General features: G+C 45.2%; 4 protein-coding genes and 1 long non-coding RNA gene across 5 annotated transcripts; 4 read left to right on the forward strand and 1 right to left on the reverse strand.

Annotated features, from left to right (window-relative positions):
- Nucleotides 1-789: 789 nt before the first annotated feature.
- dnal1 (dynein, axonemal, light chain 1) lies at nucleotides 790-4,098 on the forward strand. Its single transcript, XM_047014627.1, has 8 exons — nucleotides 790-1,278; nucleotides 1,763-1,801; nucleotides 1,924-2,033; nucleotides 2,128-2,183; nucleotides 2,293-2,348; nucleotides 2,838-2,964; nucleotides 3,129-3,269; nucleotides 3,363-4,098. The coding sequence occupies exons 1-8, from the start codon at nucleotides 1,276-1,278 to the stop codon at nucleotides 3,407-3,409; spliced, it is 579 nt and encodes a 192-aa protein (XP_046870583.1). The 5' UTR covers nucleotides 790-1,275; the 3' UTR covers nucleotides 3,410-4,098.
- On the reverse strand, nucleotides 3,099-5,426 carry LOC124462955. Its single transcript, XR_006955497.1, has 3 exons — nucleotides 5,339-5,426; nucleotides 3,333-3,433; nucleotides 3,099-3,188 (listed from the first exon to the last, which is right to left on the reverse strand). It is a non-coding gene; the product is annotated as an uncharacterized LOC124462955 (long non-coding RNA).
- Nucleotides 4,803-7,754, forward strand: tedc1 (tubulin epsilon and delta complex 1). Its single transcript, XM_047014508.1, has 8 exons — nucleotides 4,803-5,017; nucleotides 5,185-5,275; nucleotides 5,356-5,555; nucleotides 5,926-6,087; nucleotides 6,195-6,275; nucleotides 6,640-6,726; nucleotides 6,855-7,046; nucleotides 7,203-7,754. The coding sequence occupies exons 1-8, from the start codon at nucleotides 4,883-4,885 to the stop codon at nucleotides 7,563-7,565; spliced, it is 1,311 nt and encodes a 436-aa protein (XP_046870464.1). The 5' UTR covers nucleotides 4,803-4,882; the 3' UTR covers nucleotides 7,566-7,754.
- A 1,878-nt stretch (nucleotides 7,755-9,632) lies between these two features.
- rin3 (Ras and Rab interactor 3) lies at nucleotides 9,633-15,372 on the forward strand. Its single transcript, XM_047051428.1, has 10 exons — nucleotides 9,633-9,672; nucleotides 9,721-9,902; nucleotides 10,423-10,537; nucleotides 10,883-10,955; nucleotides 11,107-11,198; nucleotides 11,308-12,882; nucleotides 13,673-13,981; nucleotides 14,112-14,243; nucleotides 14,364-14,527; nucleotides 14,701-15,372. The coding sequence occupies exons 1-10, from the start codon at nucleotides 9,633-9,635 to the stop codon at nucleotides 15,040-15,042; spliced, it is 3,024 nt and encodes a 1,007-aa protein (XP_046907384.1). The 3' UTR covers nucleotides 15,043-15,372.
- Nucleotides 15,373-17,121: 1,749 nt separating this feature from the next.
- Nucleotides 17,122-18,334, forward strand: pth2 (parathyroid hormone 2). The gene is made up of 3 exons (XM_047014651.1): nucleotides 17,122-17,246; nucleotides 17,435-17,527; nucleotides 17,701-18,334. The coding sequence occupies exons 1-3, from the start codon at nucleotides 17,194-17,196 to the stop codon at nucleotides 18,041-18,043; spliced, it is 489 nt and encodes a 162-aa protein (XP_046870607.1). The 5' UTR covers nucleotides 17,122-17,193; the 3' UTR covers nucleotides 18,044-18,334.
- The last annotated feature ends 201 nt before the right edge of the window (nucleotides 18,335-18,535 follow it).

An 18,535-nucleotide genomic window follows, 5' to 3' on the forward strand; every position in this document is an offset into this window, starting at 1 on the left:
GTGTAACGTTGGTAACCTAAACATCCAGGATATACTTATGTGTCTTGCTCCTTGCATCACACTTATGTCTATATGATCCACCCAAACAGTCAAATTAAAGCTTCTTGGGTTCTATCTGTTGATTACTGGTTCCTCAGCAAATAGCCGACATTCTATTCTGGACTGTGTTAAAGACACATAACATGACCTAAACATGCTAAATCTTGCGGAACACGGCTGTAATCATCACGCCTGAGCTGATAATGTAGTCAAATCAAAGTGACCACATTATTAACGATAATTAGACATGGTTCATTATTATAAGATACATAAGACGAATTCATGAATTGGCAACAACAACTGCACATGTGTTTTACAGCATACTGCATGGATATATTTTAATATTTCTTTAAACATTGCCAATTTCATAACTTTCCCACAGGCCTACATTATGAACCCCTTTTCAGTTAAAAAGAGGGTCCTGTCACTTGAGAACTTACATTTACATTTAGCAGAAGCTAAAGCGACTTCAAAGAGAGAGCTTTACAAAAGTGCATTGGTCAATAACAACGATATAGCCCCAAAACATTGTGGGTAACCAAAACATGAAGCATACATTGTGGAAAGCAAATTAGTGCCAATGGGAATAAATAAGAGCATGTAGTTAAACAAACTACAATAAACAACATGAACTTCCAGAAGCACAGTGTACCTGTTGGAAATCAAGCAACAATAATATAATTCACAGCGGGTACAAGAAGTTAAATCAGACAACTAACCAACAATGCAACAAGTCCCTCAATAAGAGTCATTGTGTTGGGGAAAACTAACATCAGGTCCAAGTCATTCCTAAATACCGTTGTACTCCCGCAACTTGAGATAGATGACAAAAAGAACACTGAAATTCTAAAAGTTCTTGTACAATATGTTCAGGTGTAATCAGAGATGGTGTGGCTTTGATATAATCATGCTACCTGTAACCTGATCCCCTCTGTGTCTAGATTGTATTGAACAAAAATAGCCTCCCCATTGACCCCATTCAACAGATTGTGTTAGGATATAGGCCTACAGGTAGACTATTTCCATTAAATCTGACTAACGTATGCAATCTATTCTATTTTATAATATACCTTTACACATGATTGACCACTAAAGGAATGGTCTATTGTTGTTTAGATTAAGTATTACTGTTGCCTATTGATATTGTAACTGTAGGCTAACAAAATCAGTTCAACCAGCTCTGCCATTGCGCAACCGTCAAACCCTGGTGCCATAGCAACTACACAGGAAAACAAAATGGTAAGATGTGGTGTTTGCCTGGCTAATTCATTTGACCTTGTTTAGCTTACTATCTTTGTCATTTATTTAAGTTGGTTATACCTTTAACTCGGAATCTCAAGTTTAAAATGATTTCTCACACTACGTAAATGTGTCGTTAATTTTAAACCACAATGTGTGGCTAGCTAAAACAGTATAATCATACAGCCAACATAAGCTAGAGTTAGGCTAGCAGATAGCCTGTACAGTACTGCCTGGTTACTGTATATTACAAGCAAACATAAAATGTAGCTACTGTAGCTAGCTAGCTAACCAACAAAACGGTTCCTGGACAATGTTATCCATGTAATCACATAGGTGTCTAGCATCAGCTGTTGGCTTTATGTGAATGGTTTTCAGTCTCTGCTGGCTAGCTAGCTTGCTAGTTTATTGCAGATTGTTGGTGAATTAGCTATCGTGTTGAAATATTAGCTCGTTAAGTACTGTATGTGTCACTGTCTCGTAGGCAAAAGCAACAACGATAAAAGAAGCGCTTGTCAAATGGGTAAGTGAATCTGCTGACATAGCCAGTTCACATGGGCAGTGGGCACAGCATCCCCATCCATTTGTCAAGCTTATTACTGTGACAGTGTAAAGGGTATTTCACTGTGTTGGCTTGCACTGCAGGAGGAGAAAGCGGAGGAGAAGGTTGGAGAGGCCAAAGCGGTGAAGCTGTATGGTCAGATTCCTCCAATAGAAAAGATGGATGCCTCTCTCTCCACTCTCATCAACTGCGAGTAAGAATGCTAGCCATATAATCTCATTAACAGTAGCTACCATGTTGTTGGGTCTTCTTTAATCTTACTGTCCTCCTTCTGTTGATGTTACTAGGAGGCTGTCTCTGTCCACGAATTGCATTGAGAAAATTGCCAATTTAAACGGTTTAAGTGAGTATAGCCCACAGCACATACATGGAATTTTCTTTTCTTAAACCAAACCTTTGATAAATTCTTCAGCTGATAAGTGAACATTAATGTTTATCCCTCCTCCATATAGAAAACCTGCGAATATTGTCCTTGGGACGAAACAACATTAAGAATTTGAATGGATTGGTGAGCATAGCATTGTTTTTTTTTATTGTGTATTAAGTTCAAGTGGTCCTAAGTCTATTTTATCAGTGTGACTTGCTAACAGTTGATGTTTCTGATGACTACTAGCTCTAATGAAGTTGTAACTAGTATCAACTGGTGTTAGTGGTGCTAGTAGTTTAGAGGAAACCAGCAGTGCTATGATCCATTAGAACCTAATCCTATACTTAATGTTTGATTTAGACAACATCAAATTTTTTCATGGTTCATAGATGTCAATAAATGTTTGAAAACATTCTAGCCAGTTCTGCCATCTTATGCTTTGCAGTGCCTCCCTAGCTAGAGCTATGTAATGTAGTTACACAACCAAGCAATTGCAACCACTTATGGCATCAAAAATGAGTTTCACTTTGAATAAGTACTCACCTGACAGTACAGAAAAAAACTGTGTAATTTGGACGAAGCCAGGTTTAACTCAGGTCTGACCTTAACTCTATGTTTGTTCTTTTGAAGGAGGCAGTGGGGGATACACTAGAGGAATTGTGGATCTCTTACAACCTGATAGAGAAGCTTAAGGGAATTCATGTTATGAAGAAGCTCAGAGTCCTCTACATGTCTAACAACCTGGTCAAGGAGTGGGGTGAGACTTATAACGAGTTACAGTAAACCGGCAATGAGAAATATTATTAAGGTTAATAGATTATTATACTGTTATTCCAGTGTCATCCAAAGGAGTAAGGTAATTTGATAACACTTGACATCAATTCATATTAGTAAGGTCACTGTTGACTCTTGATGTTGCAGCGGAATTTGTGAAGCTGGCTGACCTGCCCTCCCTGGCAGATCTGGTGTTTGTGGGGAACCCTTTAGAGGAGAAACACACATCAGAAGGCAACTGGGTAGAGGAGGCCACTAAGAGGCTGTCCAAGCTGAAGAAATTAGACGGTAACTACTGACTACAAAACAGAGGGAAGACCATGTTATTATTTGTAGTATAACTGTATTCACCATGTGTCTGTGTCCTCGTCTTGTCTCCAGGCAACCCGGTGATCAAGCACGGCGGTGATGATGGCGATGAAAACTAACACAACCTGCTTCACTTTAACCATCTGCAGACAAATGTTTTTTATATAGAAAATACAGTTCAAATGTTTTATCGTAATTTTTACACCAGGATATTTTGAATCAAACCACCAGGGTCTTATACTGTGCATGTTGAGGCAAGCACAGATACACCATCCTTAGTCCACAAAGCACATTCCAGATACTCATACTACATCCAGCAGTTCAGTCAAATTAGTATGAGAAAACGGTAAGTAATTCAAACAAAGATGCTGTCAGGTAGATAAACAATATTGCCCACAAATTTACATAACACACTGTTGCACAATGAGCCTACTCCCACACAAAGGAACTAAGTGTCAAAGGTACAGCTGTGGCTACTTGTTTCTTGATTGAAGGGTTGTGACTGTCGATGAAAGCACATTTCCTATTGTAGCATGATTTCTTTACTCTGTCCCTGAGCTCCTAGCATGCACTCTTGAAGTGGTCGTACAAGAGGCAGGAGATTATTTCTTTATACAAATTGTTTATACAAGAGGTTTTCTCTACAAATTAACACTCAAAATTGAATGTCAACATTTTGTCTCCATTCTTTTTGAGTGTATTGTGAAGGCATATTGTATTTAAATTATTTCTAGGCATGTTTGTATATAAGAAACTGAGATGTTTATAATTTTCAAATGTTCACATTTATTAAAATATGTTGCACTAACGTGTTGTGTTTTGTAAACAAAAATTGTTAAACACCTTGCGGGGCTGCAAAAGTTCTACTACTTTTGTCTAGCCACGAAATGCACCCCCTGCTAACATTGGCTAGAAGAGTGTCACATGCATGAAGCTTACTCTGGTTACTCATACTAGTCCCCTCATTGTACAGCAATAATCATTTGATGCGGGGGTATCCAGAACAGAAATTACAGGGGGGTGCAATTCACGGCAAATTAATTTTACCGTATATTGAGGGGACTAGTCATTACGACAGGATTACGTCTGAGATCTGAGCTCTCAACTGTGGGCATAGGCCTATGCTCTATGGGCATATATTTGACATGAATGTGTTTCAGGTCACACACAAAGTCCCAAACCTGGCGACAACAAAAATACACCGAGAGAACAGTGACACATTTGAGAAGAAGGAACATTTGAATTTAAAAAAAGTGGTGCAAACATATTCAGACTTATGAAACTAATTTCGATCTTATAAAGCTTTTTCCGACCTTTCAAAACGTATATTTTTCGGTTTCGAAACTTTTTTACAATCTTTCGAAACGTTGTTTTTTCAGTTTCAAAACTTTTTACGACCTTTTGAAACCTTTTTTTCAGATGAAAAATATTCTACGATCTTCTGAAACTCTTTTTTAAGGTTTTGAACCCTGGCATGACATTCTTTTCAGTGCCGGGGTGCATCTGTGGGCACAACACCGGAAACTAAACTATGGCAACGATACCGGATGCGTAGTTGAAACCCAGGGGGAATCGAAAAAATTGAACTGAACATGCTAAGTAAAAAAAATGTGAAAGTCAAAGAAGTGATCGAATCACTTTGTAGACTTCTGTCTGTACTCGATGTGGATTCTATCCCCAGCGCAGAAACATTTAGACGCGCTAAATTTAACAAAGGCGAGGAAGCGGTAAGTTTGTTTCTAGCTAAGCTAACAAGTTCATGTCTACTTCATTAGTGCAGCTATCAAATAACCTGTCGGTGTGTGTCAGTGATCTTAAGACAGGCTTCATTGGTCGAGGGCTATGAATGGGACTGTTAAGCTTAAAACTCACTTAAAAAAAAAAAATCTTTCAGACGGTGCAATTTTGGACGCTCCTCTATAACATAATTCTGAAAGCAACTCCACTTGAATATGGGTGCTCTTGCACGACACACAAAGATGAAGGTAAGAGAGCATATAACCATGCAAGAGACAATAACATAATTACACAGTGCGCTGCATACCTACTTTATCGTATCTCACAGTCAGTCAGTCCAGGATGGTGCGAGGCTTCTTGTGGATGAGCGGCTATGGGGCAGACTGGGTGATCGAGCCCCAGATCCAGGAGGTCGGCAGCAGGCAGCTACTACTGGCCCTGGGCTGGCTGCTGTCATCTGGAGACCTGCTGGACGTCATGCTGAGAGAGAGGATTATGCAGCTGGATACTGTGGCACAGTCAACCATGGTGAGGCGAAGCTGTTCTATGTCACTGTTATTCCTGTGCAATGACACCTCTTAACAGTGGCTTTTACAGCTGGCAGCAGTGTCGCCAAGTCTCATACTTCTAGTATGACTTCTGTCTTAAACTGGTTGTGGAAACTCACCTTGTCAGAGCAGTGTAGAACCAGCTCTGCTGGTCACCTTGCCTCCAAGAAGAGCAGAAACATAACGTAGGGACACAAAGTCCACTAGATGGCAGTATTGTTCTTGAACTCTGGCAAGGGTTCTTAACATAACAATCTGAGGACTGATTCTCTCCCACAGACCCACAAACAAACACACTGTATGTAATGTGATGTATACACAGGCACACACTAACTAGAGCTGTCTTTCAGGTCTCACTAAGAATGGCTGGACCAATAGAGTGGACTGAGGCAGATTCACAGTCATCAGATCCCAACCTTCTCAGAAGACTGCAGTGGCAGATTGGCCGTCTCAGGTTCCAGAGGCGGAGATTGATGTCATTGCAGGAAGAGAGAGCGAGGCTCCTTGACCAAGTGAGTCTGTTGTACTGACCCCTGTTATGCTGCCTCAGTGTTACAATGTTATAAAGCTCCAGACCATGATGATAGCTTTATCGTAGCCCTCATGTCTTCTGTCTCAGATCCTGTCATCCACCATCCAGGTCCCCCCTCACCCCTCCCCTGATGGCCACACTTGCATCAACTCCTCCGCGCTTAAAGAGGTAACGGTCTGAGCCCAACATAACACTTCCTGAACATAACACTCCCTGAACTCAAGCTAAATCTAGACTGATTCTTACCGATGTCCACCACAGCCTAACACTAATCTGCTACCAACAACCAAACTGTGTGTGTGCAACAGAAGTGGTCTTGCAAGCTCCGTCAGAGGCATACGGGCCAATGTTTGATCCCACCGGGAGTCGAACCTGCCACCTCTGACTTCCCAAGTGCCACCACTACCAACTACGCCAACGAAAAGCTAGCAATTCATTGATGCGGGTGGCCTCTTACATACTTGAGGAGTGAGTTTCACCACACACCGGCTACATGTGTGTGTGTGTGTCTGTGTGTGTGTTCATGATGCAGGCATGCCAGCAGGTCCAGAAACTGTGTGATGTCCTGGAAGCCTACCTTGACTGGAAGCATCTGGAAAGCCTTTTCTGGAGCTGGATGGTTAGTGATCTACCAGTCAGTGCACCACAACATCCATAGCATACCACAGTCAGAGCACCACAACCTCCATAGCATACCACAGTCAGAGCACCACAACCGGTGCACTCATTGTGTGAATGCGTTTGCAGGAGAGTGTACTAGATTGCCAGCGTACAGACCAGAGAGGGGAGCCTCCTCCTGATGCTCAGGCACCCATACACCAGACTTCCAGAGGGAGGGGGGGTCCTCGCCATGGTGACCCGGGCAGGGGGGGTCTGGAGCTGTTGGAGAGAATACTGCTGAGGTTGCAGACAGGGCTGAAAAACACATACCCGGGACAGGTCTGTATATATACACACACACACACTGCAGACAGGTCTGTACACACACACACACACACACACAGTGGATGGGTCAGCACACGCATAAGTAAACACACACTCTGACTTTGCTATAGAACACATCCTGAAAGCATCCGTTTCATCTGTGTTTGACAGGTTCAAAGTCTTCACCACCTGACAGGCATAGGGGAGAGGAGCAGGGGGCTGTCTGGACCTTCCCAGGAGGAGGTGGAGAACAGAGTGTCTCTGAGGCTCCGGGGCCTGCTGGAGGACTCCACCCCCACCGTTTTCTGCCAGGGTTACAGGCCAATTCTTCAGCCTGTCAGGCCCAAAACAGCAGCACCTGGTGGGGTAGGGTGGTCAAGCGAGTACCAGGCTTCACAACTTCTTGTCCAGCTGCGGCAGAAGGAGGCCCGTCTGTTGGAGAGACGAAACCTTAGGAGGCAGGCCCAGAGGACAGAGATCCAGGAGCTGGTTGGACAAGTAGAGGGGGTGGTCCTTATACCCCCTACATTATGACCCTCGACTCTAAACAAATCCCTGCCTCAGCTTTCTTTCTGATGCTTCTTAAGTCACTCTGGAGTTAGTGACCTGGTCTGGATTAACTCAACATTCCTGAGCCAAGCTGAGATGTGTGGGTGCTTGGTGTTTTGTTTACAAAGGAAATGATAGATAGAAAACATCAAAATAAAAAGCTATTAGAACCCATTTCAGTATCGCTGGTCTGTTTATTTTAGGTGTGTACTGTGTCACTTTATTTCTCACAACCCACCTACCAACAGGAAGCATCTGCTAAACACGCTCTGTTGCAATTCATGTAGAAAAAAATAAAAAAAGGTTGAGCACGATAACCATGATAACGTTCACAGACTGATAGTTTAAACATTCTAATCTACTCTAATGGACAATGGAAATCACAGTTAACTTGTTTGTCCGTTATTTTCAAGTCCTTCTACCACCACCACAGCAAAACGGATGGAGCCGATCAGAGGCAGACCTTGATGATGCAGCACTGGCATGTTTTTGAGAGGAAAAAAGGATTATGCCGAGTGGTGGTTTGGAGAGAGGGCGGAGTTAGCAGGCCGCGGTCTGCCCCACATTCCTGAGGTGATAGAGCAGAGGAGGGGAGGGCAGGGGGAGGGGGGGGGGTTACATCTGGATGTGTTTATAGCAGAGATGAGACGTTGAAACAAGTCTTCAAGCTAACCACAACCACACCAGTCTGCAGGGGGAGACATGAGAGATACTTTGTGAAAAAGAAAGAAAGAAAGGACGGAAGAAAAAGCAAAGCGGCTGGTGGTGTTCTGACCATGGTGGACAGCCCCTTACTAACAGCATCATAGAACTCACAGACAGGAAGTTGACACAGAAAGAGGGGAGGGGTGACGAGAAGAAAAATTACACTTTCCTTGTCGTCCCTCTTTTATTTTTCACTTTAGCAGTCATGTTGGAGCTTGAGAAGCAGATGCAGTAGAGTAGACAATGGCTGTAAAGCTGCCAGGTTTTCTACTTTAGTGTTTGGACAAAGTTAGGTTTACAATCAGGAAACTTAGAGGAAGTTTTACCCAGGACCCATCTGGAGTAATGAAGAGAGAATGATGAAAACAGCTGCTCTCTCCCCGCAAGCTGTTGCCCCCACTGGGTACGTACAGACTCTTCTATGACTGCTCAACAGCTACGGAGATGCAGTGTTCCATTCTGGAATGTCTACAAAGATGCATCTGTTCTGGAACATTTACAGAAATGCAGTGTTCTGTTGACCGCTATGAAAATGCTAAATTCTATAGTAGACCTAGAAAGTAGTCTTTTGATTTGAAGTATTCTGTTCAAGATTGGAAGACTGAGGAGTAAAAGAAGGGTCTAAAAAACTGAAGTTGAGACTTTGTTCCCCATTTTAAACCACAGTAGTACCAATAGTAGGAGTGTTTCTTGTCGGCTGAAATTTCTAGCATGCTACGCTGTTAAATAGGGATTTTAAAAACTTAAGAAATATGTGGTATGTTCCATTAACCCAAAGTAGTGGTCAGAGAATGGAGAAAATTGTACAATTTATATGTAATGAAAGTAGACCAAGGTGATTCACAAACACGTGTGTATTCCAAAGTGGTCTGTCAGGAGACATGCACCTCTAGACCATCTATCTCTCTACTGTCTCTCTCCAGTGTGGGCCCAGAGCCATGCTCGTCCTCACCACTCTCAGCTGCAGCAAGTCCAGCCAGACCTCCCCCTAAACCTCACCCATCCTCCCCCGCTCCCCCTAAACCTCACCCCTCCTCACCACCTCCTCCCAAGCCACACCCATCCTCCCCCCCTCCCCCAAAGTCTCACCCATCCTCCCCCCCTCCCCCAAAGACTCACCCATCCTCCCCCCCTCCCCCAAAGTCTCACCGCTCATCACCCCCTCCTCCCAGACCACAAACTCTGCATGTTTCTCCTCCTTCCCGACCACAACCTCCCCCTCTAACAACTAAGTCCTCCTTCCCCATTATCGCTCCTGGGACTTCTCCACTCCCTCCCCCCTTGACTCCCTCTCTCCCACCTCCCCTGATCCCTTCCTCTCCACCTTTCTCCTCTTCCTCAGCGGCAATGTCCTCTTCTGCCCTCCTACCTTCCCCCCTTAATCCCTCCTCTCCCTCCCTTCTACCTACCATCCCACCCTCCTCTCCCCCACTCCCCCTCATCCTTCCTCTCTCCTCTCCCCCACTTGCCCCCACCCTCCCTCCTTCCTCCACCACCCTCCCCTCTTGCCCCAGTATCAGTCTTGTGGAGAGGCTGATCAGGACCTGTCCTGTCTGGCTCCAACTGGGGATGAACCAGGAGAGAAGCTATTCCATCCTCAGGAGAGAAAGACCAGGGGTGAGACACACACAGACACACACACACAGACAGACAGACAGACAGACAGACAGACAGACAGACAGACACACACATACATTCTAGACACTCTGTGAGTGGTTTGTTCTTCTGGCTGCAGCTCATCAGGTCCAATACCTCACTCCACAAAAACTGTTTCTTCCCTTCCACTGTTGGCCTCTTCAACAAGGCCAAGGGTCCACACTGACTCTATGACTTCTTGCTTAAAACACACTGCATTTTGCACTGCATTACAAAATTGTATCTTGTACATTTGTAAAACTAACTATGTCTAACCCTAACCCTATTTTTGTAAATTACGGTAACTTATATTTTATTTCATTGTACATTTTAATTAATTCAAATTCCACTTAGTACTGCTAGTTTATGTACCCTTAAGTCCACATTTTAAATTTTACGTTCCTATATGTTTATTTTATGCACCTTCCTGCCAAAGCAAATTCCTTCTGTGCAAACTTTCATGGCGATTAAATCCCATTTTGATTCTGATTCTGATTGTCAGATGTTTCTAGTGCGACGAGGCCTGGATCAGAAGGCCATGTTGCTGTCGGTGAGGCTAGCTGACCTCCAGGGAAAATCCCAGATCCAGGACGTCACGGTAACTGAGGAAAAGTCATGTGAGTATCTATGTAAGGGTCTGCTAACGACAGCCAACAGATCAAACTTGGTGTAAGTGTGTGTTGTGTCTGCATGAGTGGTGCTTACAGAAGGGGCTGCTTACCGCATGCTTCCTCTCCCCTCTGCTGACAGTGCTAGATTTCCTGTGTGGGGTCATCATCCTGTGACATGTGCAAAGCAGGAAATGACCAGTGTAACCACAGCATTATCATTGTATCAATGCTGTGAACTTCCACTCATTTTATAGAAGTTCCAGTTCATCTACAATGCAGGGAATTAAATTCCCATTTAAAATCCTCCCTTTCCCTGTACCCTGTCCCTAACCCTCTCACGTCTTGTTCCAGATATGCATCTTGACAGATCTGGCCTGTTCTTTGAGAACATTTTTAAGCTGGTTTCCTTCTACTGTGTCAGTCGGTGAGCCTGTCTGTTACAAATCACATGGCTGAAGTGATACGCACTGCGTTGTCATGGGAATCACTTTTACATTTCAATTGACAGTGAGTCCGTCAGTGACTCACATCAGTGAGTGTTTGATTAAAAATACCTTCATATGTTCACTTTTCAGGGACGTCCTCCCCTTCACTTTAAGGTTACCCAAAGCCATCGTCCAGGCCACCAAGTATGAAGACATGGAGGTGGTTTCTACTCTGGGCTCAGGTGAGACACCTTATTTGTATATGACATCACTCATATTATATGATATAAAAAATCCCACTTGTAGGTTCCTTCGGCTAAAGGAGTTCATTAGCTACTGTTCCTGTTTCAGATTTCTGGGGTTCTATGCTGAATCAGCAGTGGAAGGAAGGGGAGGGAGACGGGGAGTCGATGTCCGAGGGAGAGAGCCGGGATGAGGGCTGTCCATGGACATGGTTCATCAACCCTGTCTCCCTGGAGGAACACTACAGCCTGCAGACCACCCTCAACAACCCAGTCTACAGGACTCAGAGCCTGAACTGCCCTGGCCAGGGGGCTCCCGTTTACAAACGCCCTCCACCGCGACCCCCCAGCGCCCCTGAGCCCATGCTGGTGCTGTCTCAGGGAGGTAAACCTCCCCCCAACCTGCCTTCCCCCAGAGCCCCACCATCCACAACCAAGCAGAAAGAGGAAGGCATGAGACGGATCAGTGAGGAAGAGAAGACTGACTCGGCTAAACCATCCGTTAAAGAGGCGGGATCCCGACCTCCCCCACCTCACCCGCACAGAGCTCCCCCAATAGCGTTGCCACGGAGGCCCTCAGACAGACGTCCTCCAGACACACAGACAGACAGACCGAGCCAGGACAAACAGACAGACAGGCCAGTCCCAGACGGACAGCTAGCTGCCCATCTCAGCCCAGAGCCTACAGCTTCTCTGATCTGCATTGAAGAGCACTTCACAGTAAAGAAGGACCCAGAAGAAGGGACTGTGATAGAGACACACATAGACACTGGGCACGAGAAGAGCAAGGAGCCAGAGGAAGAGACCCAGGCAGAGATGACAAAGGAAGACACGGTGAACGAGAGAGATGCAGGCGCAGTGCAAGAAACAGAGGGAGGAACAGAAGTGAAGAGAGAGACAGCCTCAGAGACCGACAGAGACACAGAGACAGAAACAACAACAGACCAGGAGACAGGAACCGTGCCGGCGGTGTGTGACGTCTCCGACACGGTCTCCAGCTCCAGCCACAGGAAGCCTCCTCCACAACCAGTCCCTCCTCCAAGGAAGAAGAAGCCCTCCCTGTGCCAACCCAACATACAAGAGCTATGCAACCCCACTGGAGGAAAACCCCTGTCATTCAACAATCAGCAGCGCCCCCCACCGTCCTCACCTCCCTGGTCGGTCCGTCAGCCTGCCTCGGGAACGGGCAGCGAGGCCAAAGCTTTGGACGTGTCTCTGTACTCCCCCGAGGGTGGAGCTGGCCCCTCCCTGGACCACGACTCCTACTCCACCAGCAGCACAGAGGACGAGGGGGGGGGCAACACCAACGTTGGAGGGGGCAACAGCCCCATCAGCCCCAACAGCCCTAAGCCCACAGTGAAGAGAACCTCCACCATCATACTGGACAAGGCCAAGTCTCGCCTTTCCATGGTGAACATCTCCAACGTGTTCACAGGCCTCCTGAGCGCCGACAACAAGCTGCAGAGGCGGATCGTGGAGCTGTCCAGGGATGGGAGCTCCTACCTGGGGCACCTGGTGCGGGAACACAGGGCGTTCACCCTGGAGACCATGGGGAAACACAACTCCAGCACTGAGATGCTGCAGGAGATCCGTCAGATGATGACCCAGCTGAAGAGCTACCTGATTCAGAGCATGGAGCTGCAGGGCTTGTTGGAGACCAGTGTTCACACACAGGAGAGGCTGGGTGGGTCACACTGGCACACCATATACACACAAACACACACAGATAAGAGAACAGAGATGGTAAAAGTACACACATCCTTCACTCAAGTAGAAGTAGAGATAAGTCATGACTACACTTTTTCACTCAAGTTAAAGTAAAGAAGTGTGGGCTCTGACATATATTTAAGTAAAAAGTAACCATTATTACTAGCTGTATTTATGTCACGCTAGTTACTGGACCTCACACAATATTAATACATGAATACAAAAATAGATTATAGACATTCGACTTTTTCACACCGACAATTTCAAACTTTTTTTTTTTTTTTCTTTAGAACTTTTTTTTCCCGAAAACGTTTTTCAACCTTTAGAAACTTTTTTTTTCTAAATGTCTTTTTCAACCTTGAGAAATTTTCTTTTTCAAAAAGTTTTTTCACAAAAAATTGTTAAACCTTTAGAAACTGTTTTTTCACACACAATGAAAGGAGAGAGCAGGAAAGAGGAGATAACCGAAAAACCTCATACAGAATAGATTAAAGCAGAGCACAATAAAGTACAGTAGAGTAATCATCAATAATGCAAATATTTATATTTAAAACGTTTAAAGAGTGAAAGTAAAAAATTAAGAATAAATAGTGGAGTAAAGTACTGATACTACTGTACTACTTAAGTACAGTAACAAAGTACTTGTACTTTCTTACTTCCCATCTCTGTAAGAGAAGCACTCACACACACTGACACACACACACACACACACAATAGTGGTGAGTGGTGAGTGTGTGTTACAGTATGTTGTGCTGATGTGTGTCCAGAAAGCATCGTGGAGGCGGCCCTGTGTAAGAGTGTTCTCAAGCCTGTGCGCGAGCCTGTGTATTCTGGACTGAAGGAGCTACACACACGGACAGGCTCCCTGAAGAGGCTGAAGGAGAACCAGGCCCTGATCCTGGGCACCACCTCCACAGACCTGGGCGTGACCACCAGCGTGCCAGAGACCCCTGCCATGGAGAAGATCAGTGCAAAGCTGTGGAACCTGCACCAGGAGTACTCCCCTCAGAGGAAGATAGACCTGCTCCTGAAGACCTGCAAGATCATCTACGATTCCATGTCTGTCGGCTGTCCAGGTCTGTCTGCCTGCCTATCTGTCTTTTATGTCTACCTGTCTACATGGCTGTGGGCTGGGTGTGTCTTACCTCTTTTTTGTCTTTGAACGTTGAATGGTAAATTAAATGTACTTCCTGTTTTGCTGAGCAGGAAGAGCCTACGGCGCTGATGACTTCCTGCCAGTGCTCATGTATGTCCTCGCTAGAACAAACATGGCTGCCCTCATGCTGGATGTTGAATACATGATGGAGCTGATGGACCCAGCCCTGCAGCTGGGAGAGGGTAAACACACACACACACACACACACACAGATATATATGTGCACACTATGGTTATTAGTACTATCTGTAAGTGTGGTCCCAGACATAGTGTGACTTTGTGACTGTGTGTGGATTGTCCAGGCTCATACTATCTGACAACAACGTATGGAGCTTTAGAGCACATCAAGAACTTCGACAAGCAGCCTGTGACCAGACAGCTGAGCATGGAGGTCCAAGACTCTATCCACCGCTGGGAACGAAGACGCACGCTCAACAAGGCCTGCACGGCACAAACAACTGTACAGGTTGGATTTGGTCCACACACAAACACACAGCAACATTCCGTCACACTTGCACACCTCGACATCTTGAGCCTCACTTTAACTTTTTATATTCTTTATGATGTTATACCTACTATAATACTATTATACCTGTATGTCTACCCCAACCTAAGAGTCTCTTTCCCCTCGTGCTGCAGGACTTCATCACAGTGTCTTTGCTCGAGGCTGGCTCTAACCCCAAGACTCTAGGGATGCAGGCCAGTACCACGGCCCAGGAGTTGTGTGAGCAGTGTGCTGCCAAGTATGAGGTCCCTGAGCCAGAAGTCTATGGCCTGAGTGTCCTGGTGGAGGGTAAGTACCAGGTTCTGGAGCCCACCGAGCTGCCACTCAGCATCAAGACCCGGCTGCACCACGCCGAACCACGCAAGGAGTACTACTTTGTCTATCGGCACGGTAACAAGGGACAGAAGGATGCAGACGGCCAACCGCCCAGGCCGCCGCCTCCAACGATAACTGAGGACAGTTTGATTGAGATCTGAAATGTGTGCGTGTGAGTGAGAGGAAATGCATGTGTATGACTCAGTCATTAATGGTTTTTGCTATTTTTAGAAAGGTCTCACAAGTTGGACAAATATGACATGCAACAATGTATTCAGTTCTGCTAGTTGAAAGGTTTGTAGCTAAGGCTTCAGTTATTCAGTCGATTGCATTTTGCTGCTGCTCTGAATCTATTTAAAACACTTTGCTTTATTTTGCCCGCAAAATCAGAACTCATACAGTGTATAACCTGTATTTGTATTACATTTTCAGAAACTCTGTTTTAACTGTCCATCTGTGCAATGAAATTAAATATGTTGTATTACATCAAATAACATTTTACTTTGCCTTTTTTACTTTTGAACAGCAATTAAGATTTTAGAAGGGTATAAAAAGGATGTCATTTTTAAAAGATGGCTTTAGATCCTCTCTTCTTCTATTCTGGTCGAGCAGCTTGTAGCAGGCAGAGAAGCTGATAGATGTGTAGGGCTTTTGTGTCATGAAATGTGTTCCTGTATTAGTGACGTTTTAGACAAAGAGACAAGTGGGTGTTCTTTGTGACAGCCAGAGGGAGTACCAAAGAGCCGGAACACTGACGTCTGGTATTTGTTATTGGGGGAGTGTGTGTGTTTTGTCTGCACACACACACACATTTACATCATCAAGGTCCCACTTGTTCACAAACCTTGTCACAAAAAAGAATCACCTCTTTCCATGTATGTTTCTTTCTCTACTTCTCTTTCTCTGCCCCAGTTCCAGCTCCTTTTCCTAGCTCCCTCTCCGTGGATCTTTCCCCATCCATCTCCTTTCTCTCGTTCCCTCTTCATCTCTCTCCCTCACCCCTCCATCTCCTCTCTCTCTCTTTGTCCCTCTTCACCTCTCCCCCACACCTCCATTCTTCTCTTACTTTTGTCCTTCTCCACCTCTCTCACCCCTCCATATCTCTCTCTTGTCCTTCTCCACACCTCTCCCTCACACCTCCATCCCTGTCTTTCTCTCGTTCCCTCTTCACCTCTCCCCCGTCCCTTTCTCCCTCTCTCCCACTCCCATCCCTGTCCTTCCTGTCTGTCTCTAACGAGCTGAGCGCTGGTCCAGAGGTGAGCAGCTCCGTGGTTATAGGTCATTATTTTAAATGAGGTTCATAATGAAGCGGAGCTGCAGTATGCAGATGTCTCTGTTCTCCGCCACAACCTGGACACCTGTTAGCGTGGTAGGAGCTGGCGCAAGCTTATCAGACCGCTTTAAACAGGGTGTACACATGGCTGGGCTTATGGAGACTGAGACGTCAATACACTATGGGTGAAACTTTTGTATAGAATCAGTTGGGTTTGAAGGTTTTGGTCGGGTCTGTGTTTGGCGTTGTCGTACTCATCGTCACAGGGATATGAGGCTGCTGTTTTGAGGATCTCTCCTGTTTGGGAGCTGAACAGTATCTTCTGTGTGCATGTGTGTGTGTGGATGTACAGTATGAAGCACATTATGGATGTTGTGAGGAATGTTCTGGAAGGCTTGACAGGCTTGTGAAGAGAGATCAGTTTTAACGAGGCCAGTGTTTTCCTTCTCAGGCATCCTCACATGAGCGTAGGCAGAGAAGACAAAAGCAGTGTCACATTCATGCGCCTGATCCTTACATCATGCCTGACCCTTGACCCCCTGACACCAAATCCTGATGGTGTCACATGACCCTCATGTTCCTTCCAGGCTCAAAAGGTCACGACCCCGGGTTACGGAATGAGAGGCATAATGGTTTGGATTTCCATCAAACCCCTTGTTTTGCGTAGGCGCACGTATCCGTGAGGGTTTTTCATCATGAGGCAGTGACGTGTCCAGGCTTCCTGTCCCAGTGATTGGCGCCTCTATATTAAGCCTCCCTTCTTTCAGCAGGTGTCTCTCTCTTCTCTCTCTCTTCTCTAGTCTCACAGAGGAAGAACAAGCACAAACAGACATCTTACTTTGATCACCTGCATCCCCCCTGCAAGAGGCGGGCGCAAGTGTGTGTTAGTGCGCACGTACGCGTGTGCGTATGTGGGTGCCAGGGATATATAAGAGTAGCAGAACCATTGACAGACGACAAGGGCCAAGAACAAGGACACACGCATTCCGACTCTAGAACCCACTTCCACACTCTAGAAGACTCATCTAGATCCTTCTGCATGACAGATACCAAACGAGCTGGAACTTTGGCCTTACACTACATTTCATCCAGGTAGGACAGCTGTTTGTGAATATGTGTATAGTGCTCTTAACAAGATTAGTTGATGTCGATATTGTACTTTAAATGTGTCGGGTGATTGATGTTGGTGTATATAGTGTGTGTAGGAGGGTGTCCTAGCAGTGACGGTGAATGAAGAAGACCAGTGAAGACTGATCTGAGTTCATGTCCTGTGAATTTAGGATGGCTGGTCTTCCTTTCCTGATACTAAGCCTTCTGGGACTGACCCTGGTGACCTCTGGCTTCCCACAACCCCGCCTTCAACATCTACACCGGTAAAACTGAATGATTTAGTTCAGATTTATCTCAGAGGCATGCATATTGAGATGATGTTACCTGACAGAGATGAAAAGTGACAGACAAGAGACGCATTAACCAATAGAGGGATAGAGAATATTTAACCGACGAGTTCACCAACATTTTTTTTTTTTTACTGTCTTGGTCCTAGGGGAGATTTAAAACCTGAACCATGGGAGATCCTTTACCCCTCTATCTCCCTACGTGATTGGAGCATCCAGATGATGTCCACGCCAGACTTTGGGGCTGCCAAGAGCAAGGCGGAGCTTCTGGGAGAGACATGGCTTCCAGAGTCCCAATCACAACTGGGCGAGGCCTTGGTAGATGGTTGGCCTGGCGACTGGCCGTCCAATCAGGGGCCCAGTGAGGAGAAGCGGAATATCGTGGTGGCGGACGACGCAGCTTTCAGGGAGAAGAGCAAAATGCTGACCTCCATGGAGAGACAGAAGTGGCTGAACTCCTACATGCAGAAACTGTTGGTAGTGAACCAGTGAAACCAGAACCAGCCCAGACTCATGCCAGCAGACCAGTAAGCTCGCTCCATACCAGTGAACATGTGTTGCGTGTCTTTGTGATGTTTGTGATGAATAAAGTCTGCATATCAAATAGTGTAAAGTTCAAATATTTGTTCAATTTTGTTAAACGTTCCCTTGAAGATTTAAATGGGGCTCTAATAAACATTCTTTTTTTTTTTTTCAATCTTTGAACTCAAATTAATTTCCTTTTCATTATTCAACCTGATGCCATTGGATTATTCTGTTTCAACCATGAGACTGTCCATGCACTGGAATATGAAATAAAGCCTGATTCATATTAAATGTTTCCTTGTTTTTCTTGATAGTAGCCATTATTCTGTCACTACAGTATTTATAAGGTCATTAACTGACCCCAAACACACAGCATTTAAAACACATCTCAAATTGTTCAAGCATTCGCATGTTAACAGGGATAATTTTGAGATCCATCAGGACTATCTGAGAAACCTG

Source organism: Hypomesus transpacificus, chromosome 3, assembly GCF_021917145.1.
Source record: "Hypomesus transpacificus isolate Combined female chromosome 3, fHypTra1, whole genome shotgun sequence".
Lineage (NCBI taxonomy): Eukaryota > Metazoa > Chordata > Actinopteri > Osmeriformes > Osmeridae > Hypomesus > Hypomesus transpacificus.

Coding starts and splice junctions, on each gene's coding strand:
- dnal1 (XM_047014627.1), top strand. Junction 2,034..2,127: donor TCCACTCTCATCAACTGCGA/GTAAGAATGCTA, acceptor TGATGTTACTAG/GAGGCTGTCTCTGTCCACGA. Junction 2,349..2,837: donor TTAAGAATTTGAATGGATTG/GTGAGCATAGCA, acceptor GTTCTTTTGAAG/GAGGCAGTGGGGGATACACT.
- tedc1 (XM_047014508.1), top strand. CDS start 4,883: ATGCTAAGTAAAAAAAATGTGAAAGTCAAAGAAGTGATCGAATCACTT. Junction 5,556..5,925: donor CTGTGGCACAGTCAACCATG/GTGAGGCGAAGC, acceptor GCTGTCTTTCAG/GTCTCACTAAGAATGGCTGG. Junction 6,276..6,639: donor ACTCCTCCGCGCTTAAAGAG/GTAACGGTCTGA, acceptor TTCATGATGCAG/GCATGCCAGCAGGTCCAGAA.
- rin3 (XM_047051428.1), top strand. CDS start 9,633: ATGTCCTCTTCTGCCCTCCTACCTTCCCCCCTTAATCCCT. Junction 14,244..14,363: donor AGCCCTGCAGCTGGGAGAGG/GTAAACACACAC, acceptor TGGATTGTCCAG/GCTCATACTATCTGACAACA. Junction 14,528..14,700: donor CGGCACAAACAACTGTACAG/GTTGGATTTGGT, acceptor CTCGTGCTGCAG/GACTTCATCACAGTGTCTTT.
- pth2 (XM_047014651.1), top strand. CDS start 17,194: ATGACAGATACCAAACGAGCTGGAACTTTGGCCTTACACTACATTTCA. Junction 17,247..17,434: donor TTACACTACATTTCATCCAG/GTAGGACAGCTG, acceptor CTGTGAATTTAG/GATGGCTGGTCTTCCTTTCC. Junction 17,528..17,700: donor CGCCTTCAACATCTACACCG/GTAAAACTGAAT, acceptor TCTTGGTCCTAG/GGGAGATTTAAAACCTGAAC.